The following is a 26,464-nucleotide window of genomic DNA, read 5'->3' on the forward strand; positions in this document are numbered from 1 at the left end:
TTCATTAAAAAAATCTATGTTTAATTTTATTTAAAATTAGCAACACAGGTGAAGAAAAAAGAATTAGCAACCAGAGGTAAAGAAAAAAATATTACAAACCAGAGGCAAAAAAAAAAAAAAGTTCTAGTCTAAAAAAATTCTAGTTTAAAAAAAAAAATTCTAAAAGAAAAAAACAAAACAACTTTTTTTAACATTAATTTGAATGTGAGTAAACGTGTTTTTCCAAAAAAAAGTAAAACGAATAAAGTAAAATACAAAGTACTTTGAAGCTATTTTAATAAAAGACAAATATTTGCACTAGGGTTTATTTCTTTGTTAAAAAAATAAAAAAACTATGTGCTGTTCAGAATGCAATATAAATTAACTAAAAAAAAAATTTCATAGATTTAGAAAAAATTATTTTAGGAGAGTGAAGATCACTAGATAAAATATTCATCTCGTATTGAGTGGGTTTTCGCTACAAAAAATTATGCAAACGTATAAAAAAGATTCTTCGAAATTTATGCAAAAATTATACATTTCCTCATAAACTATTTTCAGCCTAAGATAAAGGATGTTTCACAGCAAGAATATTGGTTACAGATATTTGTAAAGATCCACACGCAATATTTAACTTAAAACTTTTTTAAAATAATTTTTTTTTCGATTTAAATGGAATACATAGAAACGCATAAATAAACAAGCAGTATGTATGCTTGAGCTGATTTGTGTCTGCCGAAACGATTATCGGAATTAATTAGATTAGTTATCTCAGTAAGGCACTTTTAAAAAATTACATTTTTAAATAAAAAAGAGTAATACACAGTGACTTAATATTAATTATCTCAAACTGATTGGGTAACTTTCTATTGTTTTATGTAAAAAAAGATTAAAGCCGAAATTTTTATAAATTTGGTCCACCAAATTAGCGGCTTATTATGGTCAGTTTTGGATACTTAGAGGGACGAAATTCTTAACTACGTGAATCGGAGATTTGAAATATTCGTCTAATGTTAAATATTAAACATCATGTTCTATGTACCAAAATTATCTTTTTAAACACTTTTATACACTATTCTTCTTTGTCATCTGATATTATATCTGGCTCCTATAAGAGAATAAGGGCTTCAGTTGGCAATGAATACTTCTGTCTTATAGGAAATGAGCTGATTCTTAACCTACAGGATTTGAAGGTATGGGCAACATTTTCATAAGATTTTCATTTTTTTGTTTCCAGGTCATTTTTATGGTACTCTCTGTAATATCTCACATAATTTTTATGGTACTCTCTGTAATATCTCACATAATTTTATGGTACTCTCTGTAATATCTCACATAATTTTATGGTACTCTCTGTAATATCTCACATAATTTTATGGTACTCTCTGTAATATCTCACATAATTTTATGGTACTCTCTGTAATATCTCACATAATTTTAGCAACTTTCTTGTGCATCTTCTCCATGCATTGGTAATAACAAACGTTTTCAATTCTTGCCGAGTATAAGAACTTTGATCATTGATTTTTACACAAAATTGCAATATAATGATTCTCTATCGAAGCAAATGTTTGATTTATATTTGATTATGGCAACAGTTTCTTTAATAAATCGCATTGTAATGGGTCTACAATATCGCACAGAATTAGTGTAGATTTTGCCATTACAATATCTTACGATTATCTGTTGTTCGCAATCGAATGGGAACTAAAGAGCTCAAGAATATATAAAAAAAACATCTGAATAATTTAAATGAAATAATTCAATAAGATATTTAATAAATCTGTATTTTGGATCAAAGCACCATTATTTTAAAAAATCATTTTTTTTTTAGCCGCAAAATCCTGCCAGAAAGTTTTTTCATTTTGAATAGTTTTAAACGTAGTATCTGTAATGAACTTACTTGTGCATGTAAATAATGATTAAAAAGATAGTTAAAATCAATGCATCATCATGTAAAATTGCTCTTCTTTTTAAATGAACGCATTTAAATTAAAATCTTTACACCAATTATAATGTTAAATAATGAAAAAAAATTTACACCAATTATAATATTGTAAAATTAAAATGTTGAACAAAATGTTGAACATGTGCAAAAATTAGCAATAAATTAATTTTGTTGCTTCAGCCTTTTCCAAAGACAACTTTATAGTAATATATCTAAGTGATATATCAATTGTATTACGATTGGCTGATTGCACAATGTTAACATTTTGCAATTAAGTAAACCACGTAACTTCAAGTAAAATTATCATGTTTTATTGACTCATTGAAAAAAAATTATATTCGGGATCCTAAACTCTAAAAATTGATTTGTATGCAGCGGTCAGAAACTATGCAATCCATAATTTTATTTGTTTTTAAAAAAAGAAAAGCAGATCCAGGGATTTAAATGATATTGGAATAACTGTATTAAAAAAACCTAATATTGTTCACATAAGAAAAAAAACCTAATATTGTTCACATAGGCGCTGGATTTTAAAGTAGTTAGTTGAACAGAAATTTACAAAGTGCTTTTTTTTTTTTTTTTTTTTTGTATATTCTATGTACCTTTTCTTAATTACCCAATGCTGTGTTTTAAAATTATTACAAACATATTCAGTAAGCAGCAATGGTCTCTACATAATTAACGATTTTATATTCTTGATTTTGTAGCTAGATAACAGAAATGTACAAACGATGCATGAACTATAAACCAACCATTGTGAGTTGATACAACTCAGAGGTTTTTTCTAGGAATATATTTATCATTACATGATAAACCAAAGTTCAAAGCTGCAAATTTTATCACAAGTCACAAAAAGGTCACTTTAAACAACTCAATGATAAAACAATAATCTTAATATAATATTTGTATTTATGATGTAATATATTTATATATAATCAATTATTATAAATAAATATTTCAAATCTCATTTTATGTAGCTGACCTGTAACTGTCAGTAAACTTTAAAAATATTACTATAAACCCACCCAACAACAAGTCATCTTAAAGACGTCTTGAAATTGGTCTCAAAGATGTCTTAAATGGTATAAAATGAAACACTGTAAGTCGTAATATTTAAAACGCCTTATAGTTGTCTTTAGATGTCTTTAAACTGTCTTATTTAAAGCGTCTTTAAAATGTCTTATTTAAGACGTCTTGAAGAAGGCTTACATACATACATACATACATACATACATACATACATACATACATACATACATACATACATACATACATACATACATACATACATACATACATACATACATACATACATACATACATACATACATACATACATACATACATACATACATACATACATACATACATACATACATACATACATACATACATACATACATACATACATACATACATACATACATACATACATACATACATACATACATACATACATACATACATACATACATACATACATACATACATACATACATACATACATACATACATACATACATACATACATACATACATACATACATACATACATACATACATACATACATACATACATACATACCCAGTGGGCATCGACGTCAATCTTACGTCGGTTCGATGTTAGTTTTAGGTTAGCGACGTCGCCAACGTAAATTCAACATCGCACCAACGTGAGAATGACGTCGAAAATTAACATCGAGTTGCGATGTTAAATCAACGTCAAAACGACGTAAAACATCGCGATGACATCGTGATTACATCGCGATGACATCGCGATAACATCGAATATTAACGTCGATCCAACTTTCGATTTCCAACGTTAATGCGATGTCGCACTCGACGTCGCCTAAACGTTAAACCAACATCGCCGTGCCCACTGGGTACATACATACATACATACATCTGTTGGCAAGTCCTAAAAGATTATCTTCAATTATTGAAATGATAAAAATTAGCTTCAAATAAAACTGAACCAGATTGTAAAAACACTCAAAAACACTTGCATTTTAAGAAATTATTAACCCATAGTCACGGCGATGTTGGTTTAATGTTTTGGCGACGTCGAGTGTGACATCGCATTAATGTTGGAAATGGAAAGTTGGATCGACGTTAATATTCGATGTTATCGCGATGTCATCGCGATGTTTTACGTCGTTTTGACGTTGATTTAACATCGCAACTCGATTTTATTTTTTGACGTCATTCTCACATTGGTGCGATGTTGAATTTACGTTGGCGACGTCGCTAACCTAAAACTAACATCGAACCGACGTGAGAATGACGTCGATGCCCACTGGGAAACAACATTTCCAAGCATTTTTTGCGGAATAATTTTGTGAAATGTTTCGAAGCATATTTTGCCAAATATAAATGCAACCTCGCTTTAAGAATTTGTGTGAGTTATTAAATTTGATTGAAATCGTGTAACGCGGATTTGAATAAACGTAAATTATTAACAAAATCCATTGAAGGCAATCGGCTACAATATTCGAAATATATAAATATCGAAAAGTGCGCAGTAATATCATTTAAATCTTCAACAATTTGCTAATATTTTGTAGATGGAGATTTGGAAAAAACTTTCTTTGGCATTTGGTATTCGAAAAGAAAAAGAAGATCTTAAAGCCTTTCCGCTTAAAATCCTTGACAAACGCAGGGCATCTCTGAGTGAAACGATAAATAGCAACAACGAAGATTTTAACGCTGATAGCGTAACAAGCGAAACAAGACTTATCGGTGATGGATTTAGTTTACCACTGCATTCATCTGCGAAAGAGTTTCATCACAAGGTTAACAAATTTATTACTATATCCAGAAAGAACAATAAAAACAAAAACAAACAAACAAAAAAAAAAAAATAAGCAACTGAAAAATAATAAAAACAGCCTTAACCTGAAATAGAGATTGCTTGCTCAGTGAAATTAACGAGTATTTCATTACATTTTATGATATTCATTATATACTAATTTACTTAATTATATTTTATTATACTTTTTTTAAATTTACATACTTTACTACATTTTATTTTACTTTATTACGTTTTGCTAGGAGTTTGTTTTCTCTAAAACGTGTTACGTTTTACTTAATAGATTTGCGAACATCTTGACACTTTAGAACAAAGAAGACTTCTCTTGGAAGCCATAAGAGCTTATGCAAAGTAAAGTTTTTTTTAACTTATTAAAATTACAAAGAATCTACAAAATATTATGAAGTATATAAATAAATTCACATAAAGAGTGACATTACCAAAATACTTTTTTAAATGAAATTAAACAGTCCATAATTATATATGGTTTTAGTAAATAGGTAAACTATCGCAGGGAAAGATTAAAAAAAACTATTCAAAGGAAAATAAGTTTAATAAAATATATTACTCTGATGATGATTATTCTCTATATTTAATTAGTTTAATAGAAACTTGTTAAGTGCAGTTAGGGTTTTTTTTTTTTTTAAAAAGATGAATTAAAGAAAAGTAAACTGCCGAATTTAAAGTTTTAATACTTTTTTAAATCAGCTTCTTCAATCAACAGTGCTTATTAGTGTATTAATTCTAGCAAAAAACAAACAAAAAAAAAAAAACAGCTGTTGAAAAAAAATGTTGTCATTCTTCACCACATTTTATTCGATCGGCGAAGACAACATTTTTGATATTTAAATATAGAATTTGAAACCTGAAAGATTTTTTATTTGCAATCTTTTCGATTTCCTTTGCCTATTTTATAATAAGTGGTAAATATGTGTTATAACGTGAGTTTAAAAGCTCTGAAATTGTTTAATGTTTAATGTTTGAAAGTAGAAGTTCAAAAAATTGAAACTTTAGAATTCAACTTTCATTTCTATTGAGTTTAAAAATAAAAATCTTTTGCGTTGCATTTCTTATTGAATAAGATAAGTCCGAAGCAAAAATGCGTATTTAAGAAGAAGCAGTTCTGGCTATACTCCTATGATATTTCAACCTAAAGCCTAAAAAAGATGAAGACAAATGAAGCTTTATTATTAAATTACATTTTAAATACTTATTTTAAATACTATGCATCGGTGTTTGATGTTTAACTATTTCTTAAAATTTTGTTTTTTTTCCGAAATTTTTTAATGCTTAACTAGGTTTAGTTTTCATTGGGAGGGTTTTGTTTTGAACAATTGTTTAAACCTATTACTTCGAAATATACTGTTAAGTTCGAATTACTGAATGCTTTAAACATCGGTGTTTTCGAGGCTTGTAATAAAGTCAAAGAAGACTTGGGAGCCCGATGGTAGTTGGCTGCAATTTTAGCTTTTGAGCTCCGTGCGCTTCTAAATGAACTTTTTAAAAAAAATCAAACTGTAGTTCAAAAGAATATGAATTTAGCAAGCATGTTCAAATATCAGACATTATATTTAAAAAAAACCTTTACCCTTCGAGTTTTTTGGCACATTGTACAAAAAAAAATCTTTTTTAATTGCAATCTTTTTTTACGAAAACTGTTGATAATTTTATTCAACAATTATTTTGCTCTTAAGTCAGTATAATATTTAGAATAAAAGAGTAGATAAAAAAAAAAAAGGAAAAACAAAACAAAACTTTTAGAATTATTGACTTCAGTGTTGTAAGATATATAATTGTTGTATGATATATAGTTGTTGTATGATATATAATTGTTGAATAATATATAATTGTTGTATAGCATATGAATAGTAAAAATAACACTAGCAGTTACTATCATTACAGTTGAATCAAATGTAAAATAATGCGTTTCTAAAGCAGGACTCAAGAGCCCAAATTTAACATTTACCCAGATTTCCTCATATTTACTTTTAGAAAAGGTTCCAGCACAAACATAACAAAAAAATTACTCATCATTAAAGTTTTTTTCATGAAATAAATTTTTTCCATTTTCTTTTAAAATATGGCTTTTTACTGATCTCAATTTTAAAAAACTTTTTTTCTTTTTCTCTTTCATAACAAACTTCATGATCTTTTTGCAGATTCTTTTTCTTTTTTAAAAATACTCGTATTTAGTTTGATGATATTGATCTTTTCCCTTTTTATTTCAAATTCTTTTTCTTACTTCAGCTTTTTTGAAAGCTCTCAAATCTTCAGCAGCTCAAATCTTCATCTTTATCAGAATTGCAGTTGGTTAGTCTACACTTAGTACATCAAGATATATATCTTAATCGAGAATGGGTATCGGCTAAAACCAATAAAAAACGGAATAAAAACCGATGTATAATTTCTCCTTTAATTAAAGCTATTTGTTTAAGTTGTTAATGATTTCGTATATTTATGCTATAACTATTTTTTATATCATATTTATGTTATAGCTATATAAAGTTTATATAAAGCTTTAAAAAAAAATTTTGACTACATAAATTATAAATTATATATAAAAATGTTCGCTTGAATTTTTGAATTAATTTTTCAAATATTTACCTCAGCCTAAAAGACTCTGAAATTGGTGATTTAGATTTTGCAACTCTTTCTATTTGGAACGCATCTAACGTAAAATTTAGTATTTTTTTATATACTAAGATAAGGAATTTATATTTAATATTACTACACGATTTTTCTTCAATTCATTTCTTTTTTTTTTTGTTATTCTTTTGAAAAGAACATCGAACATCAAAATCTTTCTTCGGCAGCTGCAAAATTTAATACAACCAAATACCGATTTTTATAAAGTCATAAGGTAGGTCATCATTAATTTTTTAAATATATTTCATGTACTTATCTGATAAACTTAATCAGTGAATCACTTGTCTCCTATATAAAAAACTATTTAGAAACATAGTCCTTGAGCAACACTGGGAGATTTATGACGATCAAACAAACAATCAAAACTCGTAAGTGCTTAATCTTTTTTTTTTTTTTTTAAAGTTATACAACTTTTAAAAAACAGGTTTTTTTAAAAACAATTTTATTTTGCACCGTTTAAGAATATACTTTATAAGAAATTTTATTTTATAAAAAAATATTAACTCGTAATCTTGGCCAAGTAATCTTGCAAAATATTATGCAACTCCAAATTCTTTTGTTGATGAGGGGATGAGGAAGATCCAAGATCATAAGATCGATGAACCTATGAAGTGTATTCATAGGCACATATACCGGGTGGTAAGGTCTCTAATAAACCAAAGACTATCAAAGTGGATTGATGTAACAACTTTAATACGAGGTCCTAACATAGAACTTCCTTGTCCATGCAATATCTTAGATATTGCATAGATTTTTACCAGAGATATTTAAATACATTATATATATATATACATATATATATATATATATATATATATATATATATATATATATATATATATATATATATATATATATATATATATATATATATATATATATATATATATATATATATATATATGTATGTATATATTAATATAGTATTTAAATATCTCTTTTTTTTAATTCATTTGAGGAATGGCGAACGTGTTATTCAAATTAAAAAAGGCGGCGAGCAATCAATGGGGTTTGCAATTCGCGGAGGTGAGGAATTTTTTTTTTTTTTTTACGAACATCAGATTTAACTTTCACTTTTTCCTTAAAGCAATAAAAAAAATTGTGTCTCACTTCAGGTAAAGAATACGGTGTTGGGTTCTATGTAACCTCAGTTAAACGCAATTCACCTGCTGACGTTGCTGGTTTAAAAGTATAGCTATGATTTTTTTTTAAACCATTTTTTTGTATTCATTGTTTTCGTTGAGCTTTTCTTAAAAAACACTTTTCTTGGGCTGAAGCAAAAGGAGTTTAGAACGGTGCTTCTTTACTTGACGATACTTTTTTACTTGATGACGCTTGTTTACGTACAAAGAGTTTGAATAAGCAGAATACATTGCATGCATTTATAATTAACGCACAAATAATTTTTAAATAGCCTGGTGATGAAATATGTCGCGTTAATAATCTTCCACTTCAAGAAACTATTCATGACGAACTGCTTTCAATTTTTAAGAGCAAGGATTCTGTCACTCTTCTCGTAAAAAGTAAGGGAGTTTAAAAAGTAAATCGTTTTAATATTGTTAATACTTGTAATATTACCAAATAAAATTTATCATAATAAATAATACTGGCAATATATAATACTGGCATTATATAATATATATAAATAATATATTATATAATATATTATATAATATATAATACTGGCAATATATAATACTGGCATTGTGCAGCATTAAAACTTAATGCTGCAATGTTATATTATCTAGTTGAGCAAAATATTATATATATAATTAAACAATATAATATATTATATTAGGTTCAATTACATATAAATAACATTACACCGTAGCTATACAATATTTAAGTTTTATTTCTGCAGAATACCGCAAAGCACTATTATATCATGATTCATTTTATATATTATATGATATTATATTTTGGTATTATATTATGATACATATAACATATATCATAGTATAATATGATATATACATTATAGTATAGTGTAATATAATATATTACAGTTAATAAATAATACAGTTGAAATAATACAACATGATAAAATATAACATTTATACAAATGTATACATACATATACTTTTAATAGTTTAAAATCTAATTTTATTTTATTTTAGGCGTTGGTGTATTTCCTGTAAAAACGTAAGAACTATTTTTGTTTTTTATTTTAAGGATTTGAATAAATTTCATTTCATTGATTTTCTATATTATAGTGAAGGAAGAATAGAATGGAAATCAGTAAATGAAAATCACGAGAACGAAGTAAGTGAACAACTCATTATTACTGTATAATTGAAATAAAAAGCTAAGCGTTCTCATTATTCGTTGATTTTTTTAATGAAAACAAATCATTAAAATAACTTTGGTAAAGAAATTTTGCATTTCAAAAAATACGATATTTAGGGTTTAGAAAAAGATAATAATAATAATAATAATAGTAATAACAATAATAGTAATAATAATATAAAATAATAATAATAATAATAATAATAATAATAATAATAATAATAATAATAATAATAATAATAATAATAATAATAATAATAATAATAATAATAATAATAATAATAATAATAATAATAATAATAATAATAATAATAATAATAATAATAATGATAATGATAATAATAATAATAATAATAATAATAATAATAATAATAATAATAATAATAATAATAATAATAATAATAATAATAATAATAATAATAATAATAATAATAATGATAATAATGATAATAATAATAATAATGGTAATAATGATAATAATAATAATAATAATAATAATAATAATAATAATAATAATAATAATAATAATAATAATAATAATAATAATAATAATAATAACAATAATAATAATAATAATAATAATAATAATAATAATAATAATAATAACAATAATAATAATAAAAATAATAATAATAATAATAATAATAATAATAATAATAATAATAATAATAATAATAATAATAATAATAATAATAATAACAATAATAATAATAATAATAATAATAATAGTAATAATAGTAATAAAAATAATAATAATAATAATAACAATAATAATAATAATAATAATAATAATAATAATAATAATAATAATAATAATAATAATAATAATAATAATAATAATAATAATAATAACAATAATAATAATAATAATAATGATAATAATAATGTGTATATATACGTTATAGTAAGTAGTACCTTTTTTATAAATAACTATTTTTAGGATTACAGTAGAGATCGTATTGTTTCAATTGTTGTTGGATCCCAAGGGTTAGGTTGCAAGTAAGCTTTCATTTCTATAAAAAGACAAAAAAAGAATTAATGATTTCTGTCACATTTAACATTTTTCCTATTCTCCGTAAAAGTCTTTCACACCAAAAGTCCCAAACGTTAAATCTAAACTCCATTAACTTCAGTTCATAAATTTTTAGCAATTTCAAAGTTCTTTCATTGTTTTTATACTTCTTTAAACTCAGTTCGAGTAAAATTGATCAAATTAGCTAAAACCTTAAAAATAATTCTAGCATACGGACGGGTATTATTGGTCAAGAGGGCGTGTTTGTCACCTCTGTCATTCAAAAGTCGTTGGCACAAAGAGTTGGACTCAAAGTAAGTTTTTTATGAACTTTGTTAAAATAAAATAATAAATATTTAACATCATGAAGTATATCATCTCAGAAATGGTGTTTTGTTTTAGTTATAAAAGAGACTCTTGTTTTTATTTTTTTTTTAAGATCGGTGACAGAGTACTTAATGTGAATGGAAAGAACTTTGTTGATATAAGCCACCAAGAGGTAACAGTTGTTTATTAAATATGTTTTGGGAGCATTTCTTAGAGTGATAGTTATTTAATTTTTTGAATAATTTTTGATTTAATATCACAGTTTTCTTTTTTCCAGGCGTTAAAGTTATTTCAATCTACTAGAGACATAATTATGATCTTAACCTATGACAAGGTAATTATTTGAAAAAGTTTTTGTACAAAAAAAATGGTTTGGAAAAAGTTTGATAAAATCATCAGAGAAGTTTTCTAAGAAAAAAGAGCGAAAGAGGGAAAGGAGGGAAAGGAGGAAAGGAAGCTGGAGCGAAAATATGGATTGATTTTAGTGGAAGATGAAATAAGAGAAATATGAAAGATGAAATTTATTATAAAAATTTAATAGTAATGAATTTTTCACTGTTAACACATGAAGTAAACCGATAATTCTGTCTTAAGGTTTTGATTTATGATTAAAATAATATTTATAATTAAAATAAGGATGAAGTACTTTAGGCTTCAGCTCAATGAACGATGTGCGATTGATGGCACGATAGAGTATAAATATAAGATATAAAGTAAAAGTTTTTAGGGCATTCGTGCCACACGAACAAAAACAAAATTTAAGCTTTGTATTAGTTTTTTTTTATTCAATCAGCAGTTCGGTGTAATCCTTGCACACACGTTAATAGTGTTGGTAAAAACGTCAGCGAGATATACTAGGACGTTTATGAAACCTATATTGTTAACTTTTAGGTGGTGGAAGAACACCTTATTCAGCTCCGAAGAAGAAAAAAAGGTAACGTTTGGTTTTACACCCAAATATTTTGGTCACGAACTTTTTTGTATAACATAATAATAGTATTTGATTCATTTTAGTACCAGAAATAAAAGCAGACGAGGAAAATATAAATGAATCCAAAGGTACAACAAATGAAACTGAAACAGCTTATACGATAAGCCGTCCGCGAGCAGAAACATCTTCTTTTAAAGTAAGAGCTCGCCGAAGAGATCAATTATAGAATTAGATATAGAATTATTTAAAAATGGCAAACTGATGTGTAACATTATGTTGGTATTTTTCTGAAAGGTTGTCGAAGATGAAAACGTAAATCAACGCCGAAAAAAAATGAAAGGTATGATTCAATTATAATGTAAATTAGGTACACGCCCGCACACGCACTATCTCTGAGATTACAGAATTTGCGAAATGTCTTTCCTAAAATGCGCAATTAAATCCGCAGAATTGTATCAGCTATCTGATAATAGAGCATCCCGCCATCGGAAATTGCGTAAATGCGTAAATTCCGATGAGACAGACTGACTGACTGACTGACTGACTGACACACAGACTGACACACAGACTGACAGACACACAGACTGACAGACACACAGACTGACATATATGTAATAAATTTATTTACTATATATAAGTTTATGTGTGTATGGTTAAAAAATTACACAGATAGTCAGAAGGAATTCAAAGAAAAGGAAAAACACGATAAAGCATACACAATCAGCCAGCCTCAACAAGATGCATCCCCTATTAAAGTCAGCCAAACAATTGATCAAGATGCAATACCCATTATTGATGACGTTGAAGATACAGAAAATAAAAAAAGTTATATGAAAAAAAATAAGACAATAGAAAAAGACGAACTTAATTCCAAATCAATTCTTCGTTCTAATGATGGTGTTAACATCAGCCAGAAGACTGGCAAACGAGCACTTTTTTCTGAAAGGTAATTTTTATATTAAAAAGATGATTTTTTATTTCTCAACATCTTCATTTTTCAATTTGTAATTGTTAAAACAAATAATTATTTAAAGTTTGTTTTTCATTTTTAAATATTTGGGGTCTGGAAAAGTAACAAGATACCATTAAAAACAGTAGCCATAAGTTGCTATATGTTTCTACAGGAAATGATGTTTCACTGACAACGTGTTCTTTTATTCTTTTGGTAGCCTAATTATCATTTATAATAATTACTTATAAACTATTCAGTGTAGACGTTGAAATAATTGAGGTTGAGAAATTTGAAAGCGAGGAGGAGAACGAGGAAGATGAAGTTGTTTTACCTGACTCAAGTAACTTTGATGTAAGTTTCTTATTATTTTATGCATTTACAATTTTTCTGTAAACTGAAAAAAGTGCATTTATTTTCTTTAAATCTCTCTTACATTTTAGTATTCAAAAAAGTTCTTAAAAGGTAGAGAGGTGCACTATGTGTCCATTCCTAAGGTAAATAGTTAATTCTCATTGCTATCTGACAACTCAAAAGCAAATAAATTAAGATTAGATAAATTTTAAGTTAAAATAACAAATAGAACAAACTTATTACTAGGGAAGTCCCATGTCTATGGAACTAATTCAGAGAGGAAACTTGATTATTGTAAAATCTGTGGATCCTAACGGCGCAGTAGGAACCCACGGTAATAAATTTTTTAGTTAATGTTTTTCTATTAATTTACAAAATAATCTTTATCAAAACCTTATAGCTATTATGTATTGTTTATACATTAATGATATATTAATAATCTCCATTTAAATAGCTTTGTTTTCTCCTGATAAAAATTCAGATAAACCAAAACTTAAGTGGTTAACGAAAAAGCAGATTATTAGATAATCAACTAATAAATTAGTTTTTTTTTAAAAAAGCTAAATGTTTTAAAAATTTTTTTACATAAAACAGGGAACTTAATTTGCAACATCTTCATTTTTCATTTTCAATTGTTAAAACAAATAGTTATTTAAAGTTTGTTTTTCATTTTTAAATACTTGGGGTCTGGAAAAGCAACAAGATACCATCACGGCGATCTTCTATTTGACTTATAAGTAAATTTTTCGAGATCGTCCGTGTTTTATCATTCGGTCTTATTTTTATAAGATTTTTCATTCCGTACTTTCAAGGCCTTCTCAAACAGGCCACAACAGCTCATTTTCCGTAAAATTAGCGAAGGCCGACTTTTTTACGGTTAAAATTACTTTTTATCCTTGCTTTTGTAAACAAACTTTAGAAACAAATAAAGAGCTTTATTAGGACAAAACATTTTGATTAAATTTCGGAAGCAAATATTGTAGAATTTTTTTTTACATTTATAAATAAGTTAATTACAATAAAAATTTAAAGAGTTTAGCTAAAAATGACTAAATAATTTTTATAACTATATGTTATATATATATATATATATATATATATATATATATATATATATATATATATATATATATGTTATATATATTTTAGCTGTTTAACACTTGTAATACAAATAATAAATTTTTTGATAAAAACAAACAAATATGTTAACTTTATTTTATTAAAATTATTTTGACTTTTTTTATCTCAAAGTATTTTATTTTGAAGTTGAAAGATTTGCTTGTTTTATTAAATATTCCTTCCCAAAATCTTCAGTGTGTTTTTTACAATAATTGTTTAAAAAAATGTTTGCTAAAATGCAGCAAACTTTTTTAACACTTCGAACAAGCAATTGAAATTTACTATTGCAGTTAATAAAAATGTCAATTAATCCTCTCTTGCACAGCAATGGTGAAACTTTATTCACAAGTGTCACTTCAAATATAAAAAAACAATAAATAACAAAGTAGACTAATTTGTCAGAAGGTTCTCTTAGTCTTTCCCTGTTCAAAGAACTAATCAAAGTTCCATATTCTTGAAACATAACAAAGGTGTCTATTTCTTCTAAAATTGAATGTAATTCCAGAAGTTTGTAAGCAATAAAACCTGCAATATATAAAAGCCCTTGTTTGCATTCATTTGGCAACTGAACCTCACATATTGACATATCAAACTACAATTTTCATATATTGACATATCAAACTACACATCAAGTTCACAGTTATCACAGTGGTGGTGAGCAGGAAGAAAATTGTAAAATCTGCTTGCTCGTCTATCAAATTACAAGTTTTGTCGATTCTAAATTTTTGAATAACATTTTGCACAGTTATCAGATATGTGCCACCTGACACTTGTTGATATTTCCTAAACTGTTTTTCTAGTGCATCTGATTGCATTTGTCCTAGCAATACATAAGATATTCAATAAATACTTGGCACAACTTGCTAATCTTCTAGAAGTTTTTTGCAAAGCACTCACAGTATCCATTATTAACTTTTTCTCTCTTAATTTTGAATTTATGCATTTCAAATTTTCAGCAAAATAAGAAATATAGTTCTCTAAGAAATCTATTTGCTAATCATTGACTGAAGTAATAGGCTTTCTTTGAATATCATTTAATCTAATATATAGGCCTTTTGCTTTACTGTTGACAATAAGCTATCACTTGACAACTGTTTCAATAAAAAGTGCAGTATCTTTAGCTTAAGGAATTTTTACACGTAATGCTGCAACTGTTTCATCACAAAAAACTTTGAGAACTAATCCATAATTTTGTCGTTCAATTGGTTTTGGTGACTTGATGCGTAATATAACTTGCTCGCTTAGAATCTGTTTCATTATTAATAACATAACTAACAGCATTCTCCAGTTGAGAATAATATTTAATAATTCCTTTGTTTAAAAAAGAAAATAAATATCTCCAGAATCTTCTAAAGTTATATATATATTGAAAACTTACTGGTCCACAATGTTCATATGATATTAAAAATGTATTTTTTTCTTTTTCAACAAAATAAAATTTTTCTTCACAGTTATTTATCATTGACTTCAAATTTTTTACAATTGAATTAAATTAAATAGCTTCCATTTTTTAAAAGTTTTCGAACTCATCAGGTAAACTATTTCTTTCAGAGCACATTAACCTAGTGACATCTCGTTTTCTAGACGGTATTGGAATACAAGACACTGGTATACCTTTAAAGACTGATGGAGGATGCACTGGAACAAAACTACTACCTTTGACTTTTTTAATTCTGCATCTTTAGGCTAGTGCTGAGCACAAATTCGCTTATAATCTGTTAACACCAAGTTTGCATTTGGAAGTTTTTTAATCCATAACTTGCAATCTTCGGATTCACAAAGCATACCAATTTTATCTTCACCATTTTTTAAAATGCATTCAAACATTGGCTGACCATTTCCTGACTCTAAAACATTGCAAAAACAATCAAACTGATCACTTTCAGTTATAATTTTCCGGAGTGCACTGTAGCCTTTATTGCATTTATAAGACCCTGAAAAAAATTCTTCAACAGATACTCCAATATTCACTACACTATCCCATAATAACTTTTTCATCTAAACAAGAAGAACTATTAATTACCATTAGTTAATTAATTCCAGTTATACTATTACAGCTTGAAGAACCATAACCTTATTTTCTCTTCACTTACTTTGAAATTATAGAAAATAATTTCATTTTTGTAAACTTTGTTTGCGATTTTAGTCTGATCATTTTCTGGCGATATCAGAAATTTAATTCAGATTAAAGAAAGAAACAGTAGAAACACCAAGTTTTATAAAACGAAACAAAATACAGAAAGAAATTATTTTGTTATTTATTTGAACAAAATACAAACACGCAATTATTTCTTTAAAGTTAAATAATTTTGCAGACCTGGAATCTCGTGACGCATTCGGTTAAAAGTTCTAAAAAAAGACTGATTTTTTAAATAGTAAATTCTACATAACAAAAATAACAAACCTTTCTCTTTCTACTTTTCTTAATAAAACAGGTCCTATTTTTCCTAATTGTAAAAAAAAATCAAAATTCCTTCGTTCCTTAGTGTGTATTTTTAAATGCCCCCGAACGTCGGTAATCTGCCCCCGAACGTCGATAATCTTAAAAGTGCATTTTATTTGCATGGTTTCGTCAAAACAACATTTTTTTTTTTGAAAACAAAAGAACAACGTTCTTACTGTATAACGCACAAGTTTTTGTTTACAAGGTTAGGTGAATTCGCATTGTATAAAACATTTTAAATAGGTTACATGGAGTTGTTTCACTATTTGGTAATTTCCAGATCCACGGATATTAGGAAAATCTATATACGAAAGATCGCCGTGCATTAAAAACAGTAGTCATAAGTTGCTATATGTTTCTACAGTAAATGATGTTTTACTGACAACGTTTTCTTTTATTCATTTTTCACCAGTGTCTTGCTGCCAGTTAAATGGCGTAATATCTTCCGTTAGTATAATCGTAATCTATTCCGTTAGTAAAAAGGTGTTCTTTTAAGGTTTTATTCAACCGGGAGATTGGTTGTTGAATGCAGAAGGAGATGATTTAATTGGCAAAACAGTTAAAGAAGCAAATGGGATATTATCTGGTATTTTGAAAAGGTGGTCGGTAAGTTTTGTGGATCATTTTAATTTGCCTAAGCATGCTAGTACTTTCTTTTTTTTTTAGTAACTAAAATTTGTTTACATTTTGCTCTGTTTTAAGATAATATATGTGTTACATAACGTATATTTCATATATGTAAACTTCTATATGTTTTAGAAATACATTGAATTCATTGTTGCTTGCCCTCCTGGCCGTGAGCCTCCCAAACTGCCAAGTAAAAAGGACAGTTCTGAGCCTTTTCGAGACGCCAGTTTTTTATACTCTTCGAATCCAACGGAACAAGTTTTATCTTCTGAAGATTCCTCTTTAGAGATCTCATCATATAGTGAGTTGTCTATGGATTATATCATTCCTAAAATTCATAAAATTAAAAAGGAAAAAATGGCTAGTCAGCTGGATGATAAAGTCCTATCAAACAGCAAATTAAAACAGATGCAAAAAAAAAAAGAGACCGCAACCAACAGCTTCGGTGGTTCTTCTGAAAGCGAAGTTTTTCCTTTTACAAATGCTGATGGTACAGAAAGTAAAATTTCTTTTTCAAACAAAAGAGCAGTTTCGCCAGAAAGAAAAATCTTTCCAACCCAAAAAAATCATTCTTCTGAAAGCGAAGCTTTTCCTTTTATAAATGCTGATGCTTCAGTAAGTAAAACCTCTTCTTTGAATAAAAGAGTGGTTTCTCCAGATGGTAAAGTTTCTTTAAATGAAAGAGTAGTTTCTCCAGAAAGACAAATCTTTCCAACCCAAAAAAATCATTCTTTTGAAAGCGAAGATCCAATTAAAAAAAGCATTTCTCAAGAAAGTAAAATCTTTAAAAACAAAACAAGGACTTCTCCAGAAAGCCAAATCTTTCCAATCCAGGAAATGCATTCTTCTGATAGCAAAATTTCTCCTACTAAAAATGCTGATACGTCAGATCAAAAGGTATCTCAAACCAAAAATGGTTTTTCATCAGAAGGCGATTTTTATCCAATCAAAAAAATGGAACTCCTCTCACCTCCCACGTACCTTCCTGTAAGTGAAACTTCTCCTTTTAAAACACTAAAGTCTGACGAGAAAAAAAAATCTGCTGCAAATAAGAAAGACGTCATTGCAAACCAAAGATATTCCCCTGATAGTAAATTTTCTCCTTTGAAAAATGGCAGCAAAAACTCTCCAGTTTTAAAAAGAGTAGATTTCTCAGAAAACTCTATTGGTATTGTTTCTCCGATGATTCAAAAAACTTCAACTGATTTAGAGAATTCTAAAGAAATAAAAGACTCATCTGGCGCGAAAATTTCGAACATTATGGGAAACTCGCCTTATTCTCCCCAAAGTACATACCCTACCATTAAAAAAATTGAATCACCTTTTTTTGAATTAGCTAAACAGAAAAGTTCATTGGAGAAGTTTTCCCCACAAATAACCAAAGGTGATTTACAATCGATGCTACAAATAAAACAGCCCAAAGACAAAAAGATCTTTTCAAGCATCATGCACAAAGAGTATGTGGAAATCGGAATACAAACTGAAAACCCAAGTAGCGAAGTAAATAAACATTTTTTGTTAAAAAATACTATATTCTCATACAAGAAAAATGAAGAGGACGAAATAAAAAATGTACGAAAAAACAATTCAAATGTTTTGTTTGAAAATGCACTTTTAGAGAATCATCAAAAGATTTTAAAAGAAACAGAAACTTCGGGAATTAAAGAGTTACATCAAAATATTACCACACTTAAACAGGATACAGGCAATGAAAACAATGTCGACAAATCAGAAAAAAATATAATACAAGCAAAAAGCTTGAAGACAAAAAATATTTTGTTTCGATCTTCAGGTCAAAATTTGCTCGAACTCGATCTAAGAGATAAAAATACGTCACCACAAATTATCAAGGAGGAATTTCCAACAGCAGCATCGTCTTTGCAAACTTCTCACTCAAATAATGCAACATTCAAAACAACGGAAAAAAAAAAGAGTCAAGCTTCTAATAACATATTTACTTCTCCTTTATTACTTCCGCCAGGTACAAAAGTTAGTTCATATTCAACATCATCAATAGATTTTGTTTCGCCTTCGTCCAACGTTAATGTTTTTACTCCAACTAACCAGTCTTATTCACCTCACTTGAAAAAAAGTACTATTTTTCAAAAGGAAAACAACTTTGCACGAAAGGAAGATTTTTTGAACGACGAATATTTGAAAAAACGCCGAATCATCACGTTTGTTGAACCACCGAGTAGTCTTGCTAGTTTAGAGACTCAATTTACGGCTAAAATACGTGACACCTTGCAGAAAACAAATTACAAAAAATCACAAGAGTTAAACTTCTCATCATTAACCAAATACTCACCAAGATTTTCTAAACACGATGAATCTTTCAAGTTGATAATGAATAACGATTATACAAACGGAAGTTCAAAATTTTCGATAGACCAAATAAATGAAAGTTTTCGACAAGAAAAAGAAATATCAAAAAAGAAAACGTCGTCAAAGCCTTACGAAGATCGTTACCAGTTAACTGTTATTCGCGATAATGAAGTGAATAGGGCTAAAGAAACTCTACCACCTAACCACCCGTTGTTGGTTCCACCTACACTTCCTAAAACTAAAGACTTATTTTCAAGCTCAAAGTATTCGTCCCAGAAAACAAACAATAAAAAGGAAGAAAATTTTAAACCACTTCAAAAAAAGGTTTTTTCAGCGGATATGATACGTGTGTCTGCATTATCTCTAGAGGGATTTAAAGGATACCAGAATAATTCTTCGGCTGTTAACGATAAAATCAGTAAATCGTTTTTAAGTAATAAAGCCGATATTCTTTCTTTCATAAACGAGACTGATTCTAAAAATGACACGTTCACAAAAACTTTCTCCGTTGTAGAAATTAACAAAAACTTTCGTAAAGAAAACCTTTTAGACATCAAAGAACCACTGTTTATTGATGATGAGAAAAAAAATTTTATCAAAAAAGATCTCGGCATAAAAAGCGATTTTAAACCCTACACGAAAAAAGATTCATTGTTTTTAGGGCAAATTTTATCGTTGAAAAGTAACGAAAAGGTAATTTTTATTAAGTTCTATTTTATAAGTGCATACTAAAAATGATTTGCAAAATATGTATACAAGTTAAATGGGTATTATCTATTTTTAAGGACTTTAACACACATAACGGGCATTCGATGGAACAGATTAAAACGCAACTTTTCTCCAATGCAGTTTCAGATAGCCAGCGCTCTGGATTCATCAACAAACCTTTTCAGCAGTTAAATCCGCCAAAATTCGACACCATAACACGATCAAAGCAAAATCTTGAAAATAGCACACAATCTACTAATAATGATGATTCAAGTTTAATAAAAAACAATAGTTCCACAATTTTTGAATCAAATAACCAAATTGCATTTACCTTAAGTAAAGACGTAAAAGTGTCAAAAAACAATCTTTTTATAGAGAAATTGAATGCAACGCTCCAAGCTCAATTATCAGCAATTAATAGAGAAAAAAATAAAATACCTAAACATCCAACTTCTTACTTGCAAAATAAAGAAACAGAAAAGCACAACAGCCACAAAAAAGAAAACTCTATTAAAGACGACGTGTTTAGGTTAATTAGATCAAATTCTTTGCCATTGCACTCAAAAACAAATTCAAAAATTCATTTTTCTTACGACACTCGACCTCGAGAAAGAAGCCAATCAATATCTTCATCTCGCAAAGAAATCAAATCAATCTTACAAAAGTATAACAAAAGAAGTATCTCTAAAAAAGTGAAGTTTGCAGAATTTGTTTCAATAGGGCTGACAACTCCTCCAACTAGCGAGTTAAGCAGTGACGAAGAAATGAATCAGCTTGCTGTAAACGCAGATCAACCAAAAGAACATTAACAAAAGTATTAAAGCACATCCGAACCAGAAAGAATATCAATGTCTCAAGAAAAAAAATTTCAAAAAAAATGAAAGTACTTTGTTGAAAAGCGTCCTAACTTCGAGTTAGCTGCAATGAGTTTGATGCGATGAGTTCGATGAGTTCATGTTTTTACACTTTTTACTTCTTTTACTTGCATCTGAGTTTAAAAAAACTTAAAAGTTCCCCGTTTTACTTTATGATATTGTTTAAATTTTAATTTTTCTGGTTTTAAACCAATTTTACATTTATATACATTTAAGTGCAAAGCAACCAATCTTGTTTTAAACCAATTTAACATATGCATGCATATAAGTGCAAAGCATCTTTCAATGTAAGATATGGTAGGTATTTTGCTTTTTATGAGAAATTTATATTTAGAAATACAAAATGTAGAACAGTTGTTTATCTTATCTTTTTTTTTTTTTTTTTGTCTTATAATTTTTGTTCTTTGATAGTTTAATTTTGTAATTTTTTTTTTGAATTTATAAAGTTATTTACCTATAACTTTGTTTTTTAAACCAGGGTTCAGAATTTCGCCAGTTTTAAAACCAGGGCTTAGAATTTCGCCGTTTCAATTAGAAAATGGTTAAATTTATTTGTTCACGTAGAAGAAAGCACCAAAAGAACAAACGAAAGAACAAACGAATCAAAATGAACATTTAATTATTCTAAAGTAGTACAAAAAAGTAATACAAAAACTAAAGTAATACAAAACAAGAAAACGGTTGAGAAACGCTGATTTTTTTCAACCATCAGCAAAGTTTTAACGGTTTTTTTCTAAAGAGCTTTGTTGATATACCCAGAGGAAAGTACTGACTGCACGCGATATAATTTGTTCTATTTTATTCAAAACATAAAACAAAATTAGTTTTTCAAGTAAACCTAATAAATGGTATTAACTAAAAATACATAACTCGGCATAACATTTTATAAGCGTGTTGATCATTTTGGGAAATTAATGAACAGAAGGGTAAGAAAAATTAAGTTGGTTTTGCGTGCTGTTATCCTTCAAATGAATACAAAATTACAAAATAGTTCAGGCATTTAGTATACATTTAATACAACTGTACTTTGTGTGCTTCAAGTAAAATCTTGAGGAGAGATTGAGTTTGGAATCGTCTAAAACGTCGATCGCTCAGTCGAGAGCTGTGTTTTCGAACCAATTGTACATTACATGTAATGATATATATGCGGAATGCAATGATAAAACGTACCGAGTTTCATCAATAAATTTGAAAACTATCCATCAATAAATCTGAAAACTAGTCAAATGCCATTTAACATCTGTCATAAATAATTGTTGATTAGCAAGTAAATCGAGTGTGTATAGTAATCTGTGCAGAAAATAATCTAAATATAACATCTCCATACGATTTATGATCTCCATTTCAGTCGTCTTTCTCGTTTCCATAGAAATGTTCAAGAGAAAATGTTAAGCTTTTTTAGTGGATTTTTTGAAATGAGTCTTTCTTTTGGATATTTCACAGTAAAAAAAATTGCAATGGATCAGATCAGGTGAAGCACATTAAAACAAACTGCTTTTACCAAAAGCAGTTTTCTTTTTACTTGAAGATTTTGGTTGGTTACCATTTTTTAATCAGAAACCTTTAAAGCGCTTACGAGAAACTTAGGGAGAAAAATTTTTAGATAAACATTTAATTACAAAGAAAACATTTTTTTATCCTATGTGTACGAAAGTAATCTTTTTTTTTTAATGCAATTTGGTATTCAGTTCAAGCTAAAGTTTCTGAATATAAATTGTTGCTAAAATTGTAAGTTTTAAAATACATTGTTCGTTTTGTTAAAATATAAAGTTGCTTGCCGTTTTCTTTTTCAAAAAAATATGTAATGTAATGATAAAATGATAAAATTTTGATAAAATGATTAGATGATATCATTATTTTAATCCCTTTAATTTTCTCAAATAAAAAACTTTACCTGGTAACTGTTTAAAAAAATCTAATTTTAATTGAAAAAAGACTTTGAGTTTCTCTCGAGTTTGAAGCACTAAAAAGATTTCCTGCTGCCTTTTGGTTGTTTTCATTATTTTAACGGGTTTTTTTTGATGCTATTGTCGCTGTAATCGTTGTTGATGTTATTGTGATTGCTGATGTTTCTGTTGATGATAATCAATAATAAGTGTCTTATTTTCACAGAATTTCGGTTTGGTTATCTGCGTACTTTAACAATAAAGAGCTTGCGTTTTAAATCGCCTAACATTTCCGGTCATAAAATTCTTTAGTTGCAATCTTCAAGGTCGAGGACGAAATTATCGTGTATTTAAACACATTTCATTTAGAGATTATTTCATAAATGAGGAAAAAAAGTAGAATGATTAACCTTGTGGTTACTTCAACAAAAAAGTTGTCAATATTTTTGAAGAAAAAACAGGAAAAAGTGTACTCATGTTCTACAAAAATTGCTATATTAGGCGCAAGTAGAGTAGGAAAAACCACAATTGCTCGCTCGTTTGCCATGCATAACCATAATGGAGTATCTTACAGATCGACATTATGCGAATTGTATAAAAGGAGCCTGACACTTAAATCAAAGGACGGCACTTTGTGCAATCATAGCATCTATTTACTGGACACATCTGGAGAGCTACGTTCAGATTTTCCTGACACTTACAGAAAGACTGTTGAATCCTGTGAAGCTTTTGTTTTAGTGTTTTCGTTGGACGATATTGAAAGTCTGATTGTATTGAAAGATATATTAAAAGATATAGATGTAATAAAAAAAACGTTTGTCACTCCAATTTTAGTAGTAGCAAATAAAAAAGACTTAGAAACACCAAGTTCACCTCGATACATGAACAGACATATTGCGGCCGTAAACCGAGGGTGTTGTTTCAAAAAAATGTACACTGAAGAGTATTTTGATTGTTTCGTAAATCTGCTCACTATCATTGAAAAAAGAAAAGGAATCGAGAGAACTCACTATGGAGTTTATTTTGTTCAATAAAATTGCGAAGATTGAGAAAATGATAAATTTAAATTTATCAGCAGAATGATTTATCAGCGAGACAAATCATCAGCATAACGAATTATCAGCAAGAATTTCTTTCTTGGACACATTTCAAAAACGATGGAAAATCTCATGGTTATTTAAGTTATTAACTCTTGATGCAGTAGGGTTGTTCTGTTCTAACACTGTTGGGTTAGGGTTGTTCACCCAGTAGAACGTTACTAGGTTTAACACTATTTGGTTTTGCACTGCTCGTTTGTTTACAATTCGATCGTTCCGCAAATAAAATTGTACTACCTTTTAAAATTATAAATTTATAAATATTTATGAGCAGATAGAAACAATGACATGCATTTTTCTCAAATAGAAAAGCAGATTTTTTTGAGTCCACTTCATATGAAAAACGGTCAGTTGGCCAGAAAAGATGATGTGTTGATTTTTACAACTACACTACTCTAAATATTTTTTAAAAGTTGAGGAGCTTTTCTCATTAAGTTTAAATAAGATTTCAAGAATCTTATTAGTTTTTAAGACTGATTTAAAGACCACTAATTTTGTCTCATTCAATAGGAATCACTAAATCTCCTCCGCGATGCCAAAATATGATTGAGTTTGATGCAAGATAACACACATAAACACGTGTATATGACTACAATCATGAATATAATGATTAGGTTGATATGTATGGGGCTGATAAAAGATGAATTATTTGTTAATTTGCAGTTATTTACAAAAATTATGAAAATAGGTTGATAATCTTCAAAAAATTGTTCAATCATTTTTTACTATCAAGAAGCAATATTATTTTAAAAGTAAAAAAGTTTTTCATAAGTTTTTATACTTTATTGTATAAAGTTAGGCTTTAATATTTCAGTAATCATTTGATGTAAACCACCTCGTGTATACCATCACCTGTATACCATCCTGTGTAAACCATCCCATGTGTACTATTTTGCTTGACATAAGGTATTTTCTAATGAACTACATACTGCTAACGTTTTGAGATAAGTCAAAAAAACTAATAAACAAGAATATGACCAGGCAGAATAGTCTCTAATACGAAACACGGGTTTTAAAGTTTATCCTTTTAAGTTGAAGAGTTTGCGATTTGATTTGTATTATATGATGAATATTTCAGCCTCAAACAAAAAAAAAAACTCCAAAAAAATAGTACATATACATACAACTAATATCAGTATTTTAGTAAAAAAATAAAAGCAACGTTTATCATATTGATTTTGTTATATATTGACTATCATATTAATGTTATATTGATTTTGTTAGAGAACTTAATACTGATCTTGGTAATTAATACCATTTTATGCTCCGATATTTTTTTTTTTTCACAAGATAAACATCATTTCTTATAGTAGAATTACTCTAGTATTTTTTATTCTGATTTTTTCGGACTTGCTCTGACTTCTTGTTTTAGTGACTTTGAGGTATTAAAAATAAAGAAATTAATTTACCGTATGTAAAGAATTGTATATGCAATTTCATTTAGGAGCGTGAATGTATATATGTGGGAGAGCGTTCGTACACTTATACAGCTTTAAGAACATGGCCAGTAATATAATTGAAGTTACTTGATGAATTTTCTAAAAGAAACCGGTAGCGAACAACTTTATCTGCAATGTTAACTACTCTTTTATTGATTGATTCGATGACATCTTGTTTGCTTAACGCTAAATTCCTAACTAACATTAGGATAAATTCAATGCTAAATTAACGGCTAGCATATTTTCTGTTGATAACATCAACTCCATAAATTGAATATCAGTTTGTACTACTAAAAGCAATATAAGTTTTCATAAAGATCCTTAAATAAGGCAAAACTATGATTGATAACTTCTTGGATAACTATGATAAAATATACTTTTTGCTTCTAACATGTAACATTTATAACCATTGAAATTTTCACGAGTGCTTGTTGATTTTAAAGCAAACTCATTGAAAACATACAGCTAGCACTCTTGCTAGCTGTAAACTATACTTGCAGTAAACTATACAGCCAGCAGGAGAAAATTTTAATTGATTTTTAAGTAAATATCTTCTAGCAGCATTTGATAATTCGAATATCCATGAGCTAATATGTAAAAATACTTACAACGATACCAAAATAATGCATTTTAGTGACCTTCAAAAAAAATCTTCAATAATTATTATTTGTTTGATTGTTTCAATTTAAGAAACCATTCAAAAA

General features: G+C 27.8%; 4 protein-coding genes and 1 pseudogene across 8 annotated transcripts in view; 2 read left to right on the forward strand and 3 right to left on the reverse strand.

The window, feature by feature from the left end:
• Positions 1–814, reverse strand: part of LOC145182090 (uncharacterized) — a 91,600-nt gene extending 90,786 nt beyond the window's left edge. The window contains exon 1 of the mRNA XM_090099516.1: positions 796–814. The gene's annotated coding sequence lies outside the window, so the exon portion shown is untranslated. The remainder of the gene's footprint in view (positions 1–795) is intronic.
• A 3,446-nt stretch (positions 815–4,260) lies between these two features.
• Positions 4,261–21,793, forward strand: LOC149882985 (uncharacterized). Of its 5 annotated transcripts, XM_090099512.1 has the most exons (23): positions 4,261–4,719; positions 5,020–5,087; positions 7,519–7,596; positions 7,691–7,750; positions 8,341–8,408; positions 8,498–8,571; positions 8,797–8,905; positions 9,500–9,524; positions 9,596–9,644; positions 10,609–10,667; positions 10,910–10,994; positions 11,120–11,179; positions 11,285–11,341; positions 11,899–11,941; positions 12,022–12,134; positions 12,233–12,278; positions 12,608–12,884; positions 13,148–13,241; positions 13,331–13,384; positions 13,488–13,575; positions 17,300–17,409; positions 17,563–20,448; positions 20,541–21,793. In XM_090099512.1, the coding sequence occupies exons 1-23, from the start codon at positions 4,492–4,494 to the stop codon at positions 21,270–21,272; spliced, it is 5,463 nt and encodes a 1,820-aa protein (XP_089955638.1). In that variant the 5' UTR covers positions 4,261–4,491; the 3' UTR covers positions 21,273–21,793. The 5 variants fall into 5 exon arrangements, 4 of the variants coding, with proteins under 4 accessions (XP_089955638.1, XP_089955639.1, XP_089955640.1 ...); XM_090099513.1 differs by lacking the exons at positions 4,261–4,719; positions 5,020–5,087 and adding an exon at positions 7,012–7,134; XR_016456147.1 differs by lacking the exons at positions 13,488–13,575; positions 17,300–17,409; positions 17,563–20,448; positions 20,541–21,793 and having other exon boundaries at positions 13,153–13,241; positions 13,331–13,379.
• LOC149882986 (uncharacterized) lies at positions 14,495–15,641 on the reverse strand (annotated as a pseudogene).
• On the reverse strand, positions 14,495–16,818 carry LOC149882987 (uncharacterized). Its single transcript, XM_090099541.1, has one exon. It carries the CDS (start codon positions 16,356–16,358, stop codon positions 16,047–16,049), a length of 312 nt encoding a protein of 103 aa, XP_089955667.1. The 5' UTR covers positions 16,359–16,818; the 3' UTR covers positions 14,495–16,046.
• A 1,684-nt stretch (positions 21,794–23,477) lies between the features above and the next one.
• On the forward strand, positions 23,478–24,470 carry LOC149882988 (GTP-binding protein Rheb-like). The gene has a single exon (XM_090099539.1). The coding sequence runs from the start codon at positions 23,608–23,610 to the stop codon at positions 24,256–24,258; it is 651 nt and encodes a 216-aa protein (XP_089955665.1). The 5' UTR covers positions 23,478–23,607; the 3' UTR covers positions 24,259–24,470.
• The last annotated feature ends 1,994 nt before the right edge of the window (positions 24,471–26,464 follow it).

This window comes from Hydra viridissima, unplaced genomic scaffold, assembly GCF_058129835.1.
Source record: "Hydra viridissima isolate aposymbiotic clone 2 unplaced genomic scaffold, HvirCarnegie_v1 scaffold_10, whole genome shotgun sequence".
NCBI classification, from domain to species: Eukaryota; Metazoa; Cnidaria; class Hydrozoa; order Anthoathecata; family Hydridae; genus Hydra; species Hydra viridissima.

What these genes read in the sequence shown, in the direction of transcription:
- LOC149882988 (XM_090099539.1), top strand. Translation starts at nt 23,608, where the DNA reads ATGAGGAAAAAAAGTAGAATGATTAACCTTGTGGTTACTTCAACAAAA.
- LOC149882987 (XM_090099541.1), bottom strand. Translation starts at nt 16,358, where the DNA reads ATGAAAAAGTTATTATGGGATAGTGTAGTGAATATTGGAGTATCTGTT.
- LOC149882985 (XM_090099512.1), top strand. Translation starts at nt 4,492, where the DNA reads ATGGAGATTTGGAAAAAACTTTCTTTGGCATTTGGTATTCGAAAAGAA. An exon ending in GATTTTTATAAAGTCATAAG is followed by an intron (nt 7,597 to 7,690) that starts GTAGGTCATCAT and finishes AAAACTATTTAG; the next exon opens with AAACATAGTCCTTGAGCAAC. An exon ending in GGGGTTTGCAATTCGCGGAG is followed by an intron (nt 8,409 to 8,497) that starts GTGAGGAATTTT and finishes GTCTCACTTCAG; the next exon opens with GTAAAGAATACGGTGTTGGG.